The sequence below is a fragment of the Pygoscelis adeliae genome, unplaced genomic scaffold, assembly GCF_000699105.1.
Source record: "Pygoscelis adeliae isolate BGI_AS28 unplaced genomic scaffold, ASM69910v1 Scaffold706, whole genome shotgun sequence".
Taxonomy (NCBI): Eukaryota; Metazoa; Chordata; class Aves; order Sphenisciformes; family Spheniscidae; genus Pygoscelis; species Pygoscelis adeliae.
The window spans coordinates 50,997-63,282 of record NW_008824953.1 but is presented as its reverse complement, the minus strand read 5'-3'; the positions used below and the strand labels follow the sequence as shown (position 1 = coordinate 63,282).

At 52.7% G+C, this 12,286-nt stretch overlaps 2 protein-coding genes across 2 annotated transcripts in view; one reads left to right on the top strand and one right to left on the bottom strand.

Moving 5' to 3' along the window:
* The window catches only part of LASP1 (LIM and SH3 protein 1), a 33,782-nt gene extending 33,125 nt beyond the window's left edge, over nucleotides 1–657 (top strand). The window contains exons 7-8 of the mRNA XM_009325620.1: nucleotides 27–121; nucleotides 470–657. Coding sequence (XP_009323895.1) covers nucleotides 27–121; nucleotides 470–643 — 269 coding nt within the window. The 3' untranslated portion in view covers nucleotides 644–657. The remainder of the gene's footprint in view (nucleotides 1–26; nucleotides 122–469) is intronic.
* Nucleotides 658–9,800: 9,143 nt separating this feature from the next.
* The window catches only part of FBXO47 (F-box protein 47), a 9,542-nt gene continuing 7,056 nt past the window's right edge, over nucleotides 9,801–12,286 (bottom strand). Inside the window, exons 7-10 of the mRNA XM_009325618.1 lie at nucleotides 11,928–12,074; nucleotides 11,167–11,309; nucleotides 10,604–10,763; nucleotides 9,801–9,919 (exon numbers count right to left, since the gene is read on the bottom strand). Of these exons, the coding sequence (XP_009323893.1) occupies nucleotides 9,801–9,919; nucleotides 10,604–10,763; nucleotides 11,167–11,309; nucleotides 11,928–12,074 (569 nt within the window). The remainder of the gene's footprint in view (nucleotides 9,920–10,603; nucleotides 10,764–11,166; nucleotides 11,310–11,927; nucleotides 12,075–12,286) is intronic.

The following is a 12,286-nucleotide window of genomic DNA, read 5'->3' as shown; positions in this document are numbered from 1 at the left end:
ACCGGCCCCCCCCCCCCCCCCCCCAGCCTCCCAGCAGCAGCAGCCGTCGTCTCAGTCCTACGGCTACAAGGAGCCCGCAGCACCAGCCTCTACACAGCGCAACGCTCCTTCTGGAGGGGGGGTGAGTACAGCCCAAGGGCTCACAGCACCCACCCCAACACCAGCCCCCCGGTTTCCACCCCCCGGGGGCTAGGGTTTGCTCTGCTTGCTCCCCACTCCTGCAGACCATGCAGGGGAAGAGCAGTTTTGAAGGGGCTGGTGGGTGTAATGCTGGGTGCCTGGTTTCTGCTTGCCACAGCTATCGCTGGCACCAGCATCCCTGTGTCGGGTGAAAACCTCCTGGATCTGGCTCTTTTGTGGGGCTCGGCGGGGCTCCTTGCCCCGGGACCCCCCTTGCGGGTGGCAGCTCTGCCCGTCTGGGGCAGGGCACGGGCAGGGTCCATGCCCGCTGACCTCTCTCTCCCCATAGAAGCGTTTCCGTGCCGTCTACGATTACAACGCGGCTGACGAAGATGAGGTCTCCTTCCAGGACGGCGACACCATCATCAACGTGCAGCAGATCGATGACGGATGGATGTACGGCACGGTGGAGCGCACGGGCGACACGGGCATGCTCCCCGCCAACTATGTGGAGGCCATCTGAGCCGCGGGAGGGGACGGGGTGCATGGCTGACAGCCGAGCCCCCAGCCCACGCCGGCCCCCGTGTGTGCGTGTGTGTGTGTGTACGTCTCTCTCTCTGCCCCAGCATCCCTTATCCCATGTGCTCTGCCGTCGCCTGCCGGAGCCGTGTCCTGACATCTCGGTTACTCTGTGTTTCTGCAGCCGCCTCCGGTTTCTCTTGCCAACTTAGCTTTCTTCTAGCTCTGTCGGGACTGAGGGACTGTCTGCAAGGGATGTTGGGGGCTCTAGAGAGCAAACTGCCGCAGCTTTCCTTCTCCTTCGGTCTCCCTCCTCTCTAGCCCTCCCAGGCGCTCTGGCATTCCCTGGCTGAGAGAAGCAGCCAGAGTTGCTGGGACCCGGTAAAGGGAGGAGGAGACCATCTGTTAGGACCATATTCCACCCCCTCTGGTGGGGACGGGCAGAGGAGCAGCAATGTCCGCGTGGAGGAGATGAGGGATGCTCGTCCCGAGGGCTGCCCTGGGCTGACGGGAGGGATGGGCTGGCAGCTCCACCCTGCACCGCTCTGGGCTTGTGCTGTTGTTTCTCCCGGCTCCTCCGTGCAGTGTTTCCATTCAGTCTTTGCTCCCTTCAGTCCTCAGAACAGAAAAACATTTGCAGTTAAAATCCTTAAACAAAATCTTTCTTTCTCCTTGGGTTTCAGAGCGGCTGCTCTGGACAGCCCTGCAAGCGGCTCTTGCTGCTTCTGCCTCGGGCTCTGGCTGCTTTGTTCTGCCTCCCTGATCCCTCCGGGGCCGAGCCGGGGCTGTGCTGGCACAGGTAAAGGAGTAGCCGCAGCCTTGCTTCGCCTGGAGGCTGGTGCTCCCACTCGAGGGCTGGAGATGGGCCGGGCTCCCCGCTCCTCTGCGCTGGAGGGGAGCACTGTGACACCAAGCCCTCACGTCCCCCCTGCAGCTCCGGCTTTCTCTTTTTGGGCCAGGGTCTGGGGGTCCCCTGGACCCCGTGGACCGGGGCAGCCCTTCCTCTCTTAGCAGCGGTCGCTCCCCAGATTCACTCAGAATCTTCCCGCTTTTCTCTTGCTGCTGCAGGGCTTTTGGGACCCTCCTGAGCCCTTCACCCGCTGTGTAGATGGTCTGGGGAGCCGGCAGGATCAGCCCCCATCCCTGTGCCTCTTCTGAGCCACGTGTGAAAGATCCTCCCCCTCTGCCACCACGCTGGGGCCTGTCCTGGGTGACTGTCCCCTCCAGTAGCTCGGTCTTGAGTGGCAGAGACCAGGGTTTGGCACCCCGAGCCACCCTGCACCTCCCGTTGGTCCCCAGCGGTGGTAACTTTTGGGGCCACCACTGACTTGGGATCACATCACGGACCAAAATCTCAAAGCACGTCCCTGTCCCCTTCTCTTTTGGGCTCCGAAGGTCGTGGAGCGGGACAGGGGCAGGTATAACTGGAAGCCTGTGCGGGGAGGGCAGGAGCAGGATGCTTTTCTCCCGGGTCAGAGAAGCCGAGCATCGGGGCAGTGGTGATGCCTGTGCACTGCCTCCGGTGCTCCCGCTGCCCCGTGCCCACTCACAGCCCCGGCTCAGCCTGGACCATGGAGACCGGGCAGCCAGAGGAGACCGTCCCCTTGCCGGGCTGCTCGGGGCTTTGGATGCGCTGCACCGCGGGGCCAGGATGCTTCCAAGAGGAAGCTGCCACCTTTGCTATTCCCAAAGGAAAAGAGGGAATCTAGGGACCAAAGTGGCTGAGTTGAGACATTCCTTGGCTGTCTTGGGGGACGCGTCCTTGGGGACACGTCCTTGGGGACAGTCTCGCAGAGGGGAGAGAGAATCCCACCGCCTTGCACTTGTAGTCCCCTTTCTCAAAGCACACGGGGCTGCAGGGCTGGTTCGTGGACGGTGCCGGGGTTGGGGTGACCGGCGGGGTTGGGGTGACGGGAGGGGGGGGCTGCTGGAGCAAATGCTGTTCTGGTGGGGAGCGGGGTCGTGGCAGGGCAGAGACCCGCCGGGAAGACGTGAGCCGGGGAGAGGGGAGCGGTTTGCTCCTGGCTCGTTCCCCAGCCAGCTGCAATGGGAGCAGGGAGAGGGACGGGGACTCGTGGCACCGTCATCCCCTCGGGGTGAAACCGGGACCCCAGAAGCAGCCGGGATGGGCTTTACGGGATGGGAATCCCGGTTGGTGCTAAAACAAGCGAGCACAAGAGCAGGGGAGAGGGGGCAGCTGGGCAGGGGGGGAGTCCACGTCTCCTTGCTAATCCTCTTCTTAATCACGTTCTTGTCTGGGAATGGGGGGGAGTATCAATGTGAATAAACTGTTTTTTAATGGACCAAATAACACAGGCAATTACGTTTTCGTATACAAACCTTTTTTTAATGCTACCTTGAAACCATTGTCCTAATTCTCCCCTCCCACGCCCTGCCCCTTCTCCCCTGCCATGGGAAACAAATCTCTTACTGCTTGATTTCTGCCTTTTCTCTCAACTTATGCACTTTTTTGCCTTTTTTCATAGCTGAAAAAGCACCTAAACCTGTATTTAAAATAAATAAATAAATAAAATAGTAAAAAAAAAAAATTAAAAGCTAAATTGCTTCTCATCACGTGTAAAATAGATCTCGTCCATCCCAGCTTCCCTGGTTGCGTCTCAGTGCTGAGCTTAGAACGTGTTTTCTTCCGGATCCGTCGCTTGATTGGGGTTTGTCCTTGTATACTCCTTCCCGTCGGGTTGAGCACCCACCAATAAAAAACTATTTGGCCTTTTTAACCGAACCATCGAATGGAACAAACCAACCGATTCTCTTCCCGGTTTACTCGAATTAAAAATAAAAATATAATTTTTACCTGCCGATTGTGCTGGCTTTGATTGCGGTTGCTTTTCTGGCCATTTTCCTGCTCCCTTGGGACACGGTGGGGATCTTCAGGGCTGGGGGAGGCTGCCGGAGCCGGGGTCCTCATCTCTGCCCAGCTCCCCTGGGAGTGGGAAACGCCGGCATCCCTGGGAGCCGACCTGGGATGCAGCTTCTTGGCTCGTCCCTTGCTTTTGGCATGGCTTGAAGCCAAGGGGCGCGCTTGAGGCGTTCGGAGCCCTGCTGCAGCGTGTCCGGCCGATGTGCTGCGGCTGCTGGGTACCACGGATCCCCAGGAAATCAGCCTCGAAATTCAGCCATGAGCCAGGTTGGAGAAACCCTCGCAGAGAGCGGGGCGCAGGCGATGCCTCCCCGCTTGCTGACCTGCTTTGGGGTCTTGCTGTCAGAGGCCAAACGCCGGTTACAACGTGGGTCTGGGATCTGCTGGGGTTCAGGTGTGCTGGTGGCTGCTCCGGAGACCGGACCCACCCAGGGAAATGGTCAGCCTTTGCTGTGGGCAGCGCAGCACGGGCACCAGGTCCCGGCTTTGCCCGACCTCTCTGGGAACGTGGCCCTGCGACAGCCGGGTCCTCCAACCCCCAGCCAGCCCTCATGCTCAGAGAGCAGCTGGCGACGGCTTAGCTTGGCCACTACAGCCTCTTAAGGTGGGATTTTCAACAACTACAGTGTTTAGCAGTGGGAAAAGAAAATCTTGAAGGTGTGTGGAGAAGGACGTTATTTGCATCAACAGCACTAGCCAAAGATACTAAAATAGAAAGGCTCCATGGCTACTGCTGCTCACTTAAGACTGTATTGCTTTAAACTGTACTGAAGCAGGTGGCGTGACACTGAAAGCAGAGGATGCTGCAGTACCCCAGGAGTACCAGAGTCCGAAAGGTGAGAGTTCAGAGCGGTCCCGGCTGATCAACACGGCTTTGCAATGTCCAAAGCTCATTTTTGCTGTTTTCCCGGTCGGATGGGCCCTTTCCCAGCTGCAAACGGGGGGTTGCATCACGTTAAGCACCCCCATAAACTGGGCAGCAGTTTGGGTAGGAAAAAGCAGGGGCAAAGCAACGCTCCCGCAGGCAGACGGTGCCCCCCGGGAGCCCTGCTCGCAGGTCTGGGCTGAGCGAGCGCTCCTCCGCCCATGCGAGGCTGAAGCCCCATCTGACCGCCGGTGTTTATCCCTTTATTTTCTGCCAGCATGCTGGAAGGCAGCTCCGTCAGCTCCGGCATCATCTCTCCACCCTGAGCAGAGCGAGCCGTGCTCCGGCGGGGGCTGGCGAGCGAAGCGGGGGCTCTCTGCCGAGCATCCCCTTTCCACGCCACGGGGAGCCTGGCAGCTCCTGCCCCACCGGCTCCTCGCTCACCATGCTGGATATTTTCATCCTGATGTTTTTTGCCATCATCGGCCTGGTGATCCTCTCCTACATCATTTACATGCTCTAGAGCGATGCTGGGGAAGATGCAGCTCAGCATCAGCCTTGCAATCAAAGCATCATCCAGGTGAGCCGGCGGCTCCTCGTCCCACCAGGCTTTAATTTCTGGGAAGAAACGTGTCTGTGGAGGGGGGGAGAGGGGATAGTTTTGTTTTCAATGCTGTTGTCTTTGGCTGCTGCTCCCTCTGCCCGGCCGAGGCAGCCGAGCTGACAGCACCAGCGCAGCTGTTTCCTGCTCAGGGCTGGAAGGAGGGCACCAGGGTTTGTTTTATAAATCAGGCCATCTCGCCCGCTGAAACGTGCACCGGCTATTGTGCGGCTGCTGGTTTCTCCCTGCTGGGTTTATCAGCCCCTTCCCCTTTGGAAAAGCTGCTCTCCGCAGCACAAACTTGTGGCTTTTGTTCCCATGAGGGAGAGAAATAAAACAGCTCAGGGGAGAAGCAAGAAGTGATCCCGGTTGCATCATTTTAAAGGAGGCAAAGGGGGGAGACCCAGCACCTCTGCACCCCAGGCAGGGCGAAGGGGTGCTGCTGCCGCTGCCTGTGCTCGCACACGCTGCCATTCCCACCCGTCACCATCTCCGGGTCTCCCGCAGCTCTCAGGCCCAGCTCAGACAAGCATCTCCTTTCTCTTCCGCAGCCGCCGCCTGGTCCGTCTCCCTCGGAGCCTTCTGGAAAAGCGTTAACCCTCTGTGAGCAAAGGGCTGCCCAAGGTGGAGCAAGGACCCACGCAGAATCGGTGCCGGCGCTGCAGAGGGGGCTGAGCAGGCACGGCCGAGCGGGGCGAAGGAGGGAAATGGGGTGGCAGGGGAGAGGGCTGCGAGGTGACATCCCGCTGCCAAGACGGGGGTTGTTCCTGGTGACGCACGTGCCGGGGGGATGCGAAGGGTCCTGCCCCCCCCGTGTGGCTTAGTCCCTTGGGATGAGCGCTTCCGTGGTCGGTCATTTGGGTTTAATTTTAGAAAAGCACTTATATTTTTAATGAAAAATGTTCAAGGAAATGAAATAAAGAGGAATGACACGGGAGAGTGAACACGTCTGCTGGTGTTGACTGCCGAAACGCATCCCAGTGCATTGACTGGGGGTACACACGGCTCCGGGAGCAAACCCCGTTTCCACGGGAGAGATGCAGGGCACCCTGCGAGCCCCGAGGAGGACGAGATATTGGCAAACCATGCTGAGACACCTCTGTGTGCCCTGGCATGAGGAGCTGCTGCTGCTCCAGGCGCTGTGGGGTCCGAGCCAGGCTCTCCCCAGCTTGGAGGGTGCCTGAGCAGCTGAGCTGTGGCTCACCCTCACTCAGGTCCCCTCTCCGGCGTCCAGGGAAGCTCCGGGAGGTCTCAATTCATCTCAGCATAGAAAAAGGAACATTTTTAATATGATGGAAATTTCTGTGGGATGGAAAGAACATGTCAGAGCTTAATTTCTCCCAGCTTGGAGAGGTCTGGGAAGGTATTTGGGGCATCAGGAGAATTTTTCCTGTCCTTTTATGAAGCCCTGCATCAATCCCTGCCCTCACACTGTCAGTCACATGCAATGCTGTTTTCAAACTGAAAGTTTCATCCTCCTAGAAGACAAAATTTTCATATGCTTGGTTTCTTCCAGGAATATTTTTTTTTTTTCAGTAAGCAATAAACACCTGGAATATCTGTAATGGGAAAACCAGCTCATGCCCCATTAGTTAACCATGGCACCATCACCCGAGTGGGTGCGAGAGAACAGGCTCCAGCGAGCGTAGGGGCTGTGCAGGCACTGCCAGGGTACGCCGGAATTGGTTGATAAGAGTTTCAGAAGACCGTGTTTACAGAAAGAAGAGGGATTTCAGAGTCTGGGAATGCTGGATGCGGTTAGTGTTGCCAGCTGAACACTTGACACTGCAATTTCCTGTTAGTAAAACTCCTGAGAGAAACACAAAGTTGGTGACTTTGCTCCCAAGCGTGTTCCCAGTGCACCAGCCTCAGCCCGAGCTACCCAGGGCGGTCCCTCATCGCCGAGCCCTGGAGATGCGGAAAAGCTTCTCCTCGCTCCACCACCAAATATAGTCGAAAGTCAGAAACTTGAAATATTCTGGGAGGAATTTCTTCAAGCATAAGTCATGTTCTCAATAACCTCCGCTTCGTGAGTCTGTATCTGATGTCAACATCTGCAGTGATTAAGAGAGAGTGAGTAACGAGGAATGCGTGGAATGGAAACTCAGCTGAGTGTGAAACCAGGAACAATAATTTTCTCCCACTCCGAACGCTCCTCTCCCCTCAGAGGGCCTTACAAACCCGCCAGCTATGCGTAACAATCCCTTCCTCCATGCCCCGAATCAGCCAGCTCCACGCTGGAAGGTGAAGCGACCCAGCCCAGCAGTTGAGGACTGCAAAGGGATTGAAACTGCCAGGCGGGAGAGGTGTTTGCAGACAGACAAATGGCCGCAGCGGACAGGGATAGCTCTTTAGCAGGTGGGATACGGTGCTCCGCAGCTCAGATTGCAGTCAGGGTGCAGCCCTGCTCCGAAAAGAGCTACACTGGCACAGGGGGAATTTTGCTTCTCATCCTGGGAGGGTTTTATCGACTCCCCAGGGCAGCAGTTAAAAATTTGGCAGCAGAAGAAAAAGCACCATTTTCTCAAGTATCACGGTCACAGCTCCTCCGGCCCACGGTGCCGCCTGCGGGCTCCCCACCCGGGCGCCATTAGCCCAGCGGTGTTTAATTGCGAGAGCCGATCAGACAGTGATACTGGACAAACGAGGCTGCAAGGCTGGTGTCGTTCTCCAGTGCGAACAATGCTGGTTTGGGAAGTACCGCTTCGGTGGGTTTGAGCTTTGAGCCTTTGGGGAGGAAAATCCTCGTCTGGTGGAAACACTGGCGTACATATGAACGCTGCGAAAAGTAACGCCAAACACTTGCTGAGCTATTGCGTATGTAAGAAAAAGAGCAGTTAGTAATAATTAATAATGCCATCAATATTTCACAATTGGCAGCCGCATAAAACCTGCATTCCTGGAGGATCTGCTGCGAGAGCGAGCTAGTGCCGGCAGAGCTGACATTTCATCTTTGTCGACTGCTGCCAGTGAATCAAAGAACTTACTTTTCCTGTATCGCTGCGCTCGCATAATGGCATCCCTTGTGATGGGCCCTAATTTATTGCCGCTGTGTCCTCGGTCCCGGGAGACGAGACAGGCTCTGGCAGAGAACCTGCGCCAGCCCTGTGGTGCTTTGTGTCGCAGCACGGCAAAGCAGCGTTACGCACAAGAAATACAATGGACCGAGAAGACGCGGTGGTTCAAGACTCCACTCCATCACTCTGAATTCCATCTACGGAGATCATCTGTCGGTAGCGATTCCCGCTTATAAAGGGAGGGAGGGCTAACGATCTGGGCTGTAGCATTCCACCTCAGTGGCTTCTTGTCTGCATCTCCCTGTCGCTGTACGCACTGCAAGTCTGTTTTCCCCTCATATTTTGAGTTCATTAGTGATCAGTCTGGAGGCATTCAGTCCACTGACTGGATTTCAGACAGAGAGTCTTGCATTTTGCTTACTTCAGGAATAATACGTTGTTGCAGCACAATTGTAGTATTGCCACGTGCTCCTAAATATAACCTTCAAACGGCGAGAAAAAAGGGATGTCAGAAGCAATCGCCAGCAGACACTCCTCTCGGGGAAGGTTTCACCTCTGCCATCTACTGGCACGCTGCAAATTTATATCCCGTCTCCGCTCCTTAACGTAGTCAAACCCCGTCTGTAATTGTATATTCAACAAATGTCGCAAGAATTTTTAACATGCAAACTTCCAAGCAAATCATTACAGAGCTGCTGTCAGCTCATTACTGATGAAATCAACTGGGGGCAGCTGAGATAAATTGGTACCATTTAGCAGTTTCCAGCAGCTGAAGAGTGGCTTTCAAAGCTAAACGTGGGTCCCTGCAGCTAAAATCTGGTCCTGAAGAAACACTGAAACCTTTGGAAAGTGATTCAGGTGGAGAAGGCGGCTATTTAATAATATGAAGTAAACAGCCATGTTGTAAGCAACGCACAGTAAAGTAAGTGCTTTTTATTATGCATTACATATTTTTGTTTTGAAGGCAATATAGCAGAAAATCAAAACCTTTTATAAGTAGCAAACATCTATATACTTTAATGAAACAGTGATCTTAGCCTATGTGCATTAAACGTGTGTCTTCAACTTCGCTAAGTCCTATAAAGGCAACTACACTTTAACAGTTCAGTTATTACACTGGGCAGGGAGAGGGATTTGAAGTTTCTTCTGCTTGATGGTTACAAGGCACCTGTAGTCTGGGGGGGGGAAATTGCCTTGCTTGATCAAAGCGGTTAAACTGCTTTCAGGCATCGCCTCTTTCTGCTAAAACTGAACGTACAACCTATGGAGCACTTCTGCCGCAGAATGTAAGAGCGAGAGAGACCCTGGCAAACTGGAAAAATGTAGCTGTGCTTCTCTAATTATGTCTGTCTCTTTCTTCTCCGATTCCCAAGAGAAAACAAAATTAAATGATGAAAATGTTTTCGGTTCTGAACTAAGATAACATTCTTCAATTTGTGTATGCACATCAAATATGAAAACCATGTCATTTTTATTGTGTATGCAAACATACACAGTGGGAAAAGAATGCAGTTTATGTTCCCAAACCAGAGGCCCCCAGCCTGCTTCCTCAGTGTGTCTTAGCGCAGCCTCAGAGGAGCAAAACACACAGAACTCTGCTGCGAACACTTAGAGGTCCCCGAATATGTTCCATGAGCTCATTCAGCTGGTCTGACATGTCTGTCACTAGCTTCTCCCGCAGCTACTCCAGCTCTTACTGGAATGGAAATTTAAGAAATAATTGGACACTGCCTTGCAAACATTTAAAAATAAAAAAATCCAGCAGGAGTATGGCAAGAGTCTGTAAAATTTAGAGCATCAAATGGTATTGCTGTTGCTTCTCATGGTCAGGTACAGGATTTCTTTGTGGAAGTTTGCCTGTGCATTTACAAGGTGAAACAAATTCAAAAAGCTGCTGTCCTCTTCATCGCGATCCCCTACCAGGGCAAAGAGAAACATTTTAAAATGATTAGTGGAACAAAATGTCTTCTTTGAAGATAAATCTTACTCATTCAGTGTTTTCAGCAGAGGCTTGATCAGCAGCCTCTGCTTAGATTTATGAGGCATCAGCTACTGCACCTGATGGTAGGACAGCTGTGAAATAACACAGGAGCCTCTCTCCAAAATTCCTTCACCAGCTTGTCCAAAGATGGACAAGAACAATTGTGTGTTAAGACAAAAATGTGTCCTAACTGAGCTTGCCATCATAATCAGTCTTGAGGTTTTATCAAGGCTGACAAGCTGTGGACAGGGAGCAACTGCAGCTTGTTGAGTTGAACGGGCTGGCTGGCAGCTGCTCAGAGCCTGTGCTCAGACGCAGCCCGCGAGGACCTCAGGCCTAATGCTCTGGTGGGACGTATTTTAAAAGACTGTTGGTTTCACCATCCATGGCCCTAGGAAAGTCTTAGACAAGAGAGATTGGTTAAAATAAATGTGTCTCCCGATTACGACATCTGATTTGTTATTTTATGTTATCAGAAAATTTCAGGCACTCCAGTATTGCTCTGCCTGGTGAGGGAGGGCAGAGGGACAGGCTGTGATGCCACGCTGGCTGTGTTGTCTCACTCGGTGCTAGCTCCTGATTAAAGAGCTCGTCCCGGCTCGCAGACCCGCAGGCTTACCCGACAGTACCGCCTGTAGCATGTCCATGATCATGTGAGCAAAGGCATTCTCCACGCACTGCAGGAAGTTGTTTCTCTCCCCTGGAGTGCTGAAAACTTTGCAGACCTTCTGCATCATTTTTACGGCCCAGTCCATGCAGTACAGGTCCTTCTCACAGACCTGACATACACAGGAAATATTAGAAATATGCCTTTTATGACGAGTATGATGCTGTAAAAGGCAAGATTAAATCTTAGAATTAACTATTGATTCTAATGGATGGGTTTCAGCCGTGGCCTGGAAAGTTAGGGTTTGTTAGGAGGACACAGAGTTTGTTCTCATTGTTGGCATGCTAAGAGAGGAACTTCGCAACGTTGTTAGGGGTACTTCTCCTCAAGGACAGGCTTGCCACCTTGCAGAGATGTGCTGGAGAGGGACCAGAGGGTGGAAGACTACCAAGCCTCTTGCTGGACTTACTCCTGGTTTGTAGGAGTAGATGGGGAAACAGCTTTCAAGCCTGGGAAAGCAAATCCGGGGGTAAAGAGACAAAAGGCCCGAACCTGCTCTGTTCAGTAGTACTCACCAAAGCCAGGAAGACCATGAGTCTGGCTAACTCGACGGCTCTTCCATTCACAGCTTTACTGGCCATGAAGGTGAAGCAAATGTTGTTTCCACTCAGAATAAGAAGCCGAGCATTGTTCTCCATGAGCCACTCCCGGGGAACAACTTTGTAACAAAATAGAGAGAATTTTAGTGATCTTTGAACAAAAAGAAAGGAGTGCCACAAAAACTATTCTGGAAGACGTGAATTTTTGAATTGTTGGCTTTGATAGCTAACCTGAATTTGTGAGGGGATACCCTCTGGAATACAATTGCAGTAAGGAAGTCATATAAGCAATTCCTACCAGCAACACAGTTAGAGCTCTTCACGATAGCTTCTGTGATATAATCTCACCCAAAACTGACTTTCAGTGTAGCCGTTAACATTGTTCAGCAGAATTTTGGCTTGAACAAACATTACGTCTTCAGGTTACACAGCGTGGACAACGTTTCCTTAATAATGGCTAGACAAGACTTGAATTTTAAAGGTCTGCATGGATTCTTAAAATATTTCACAACGGGGAAAGACAGCCTGAATTTGTAAGCAGTGCTGGGTTTCTCTCTCTCTACCCAGCTACTGCCTGGCTTCCAAGCGTAATGGCTCTTCCAGTTACGCCACGGCTACTGTAAGGAATATTGCAGTCGGTTTCCCAAGGCACTTCTGTGTCTGAAACACACTTATTGCCAGATTTGGAGGACGTGAGCATATAATCCTATGGATTAATGATAAAGGCAAAAACACACCTGACAGCTCATCCACAAGACTGATAACATCATCTGCTGTCCATTCTCTAGCTTCTGTATCATACAGCAGTTTAATTGCATCTGCTAGACCTTTCAGACTGGTCTCATCTGTTGGTCCTTCTATCATTTTCTGCCAAACCACATGTCCTGAGCAATATATTAAGTGACAAAGTAATTTTTTTTTTTAAACAAGGAAGGTGCTAAACTGGGCCTTACAGCAGAGTCAGAGGAGGGGAATTCAGGTAACACAACTCAGTCTTTGTGACGGTGAGATTTTTTTCCATCTGTCATTTTAGTAGGGACAGTGGTAGTTGCAGCATGAATCAAAGGGCGATTTAAAGAAACCCGGGTCTGATAAC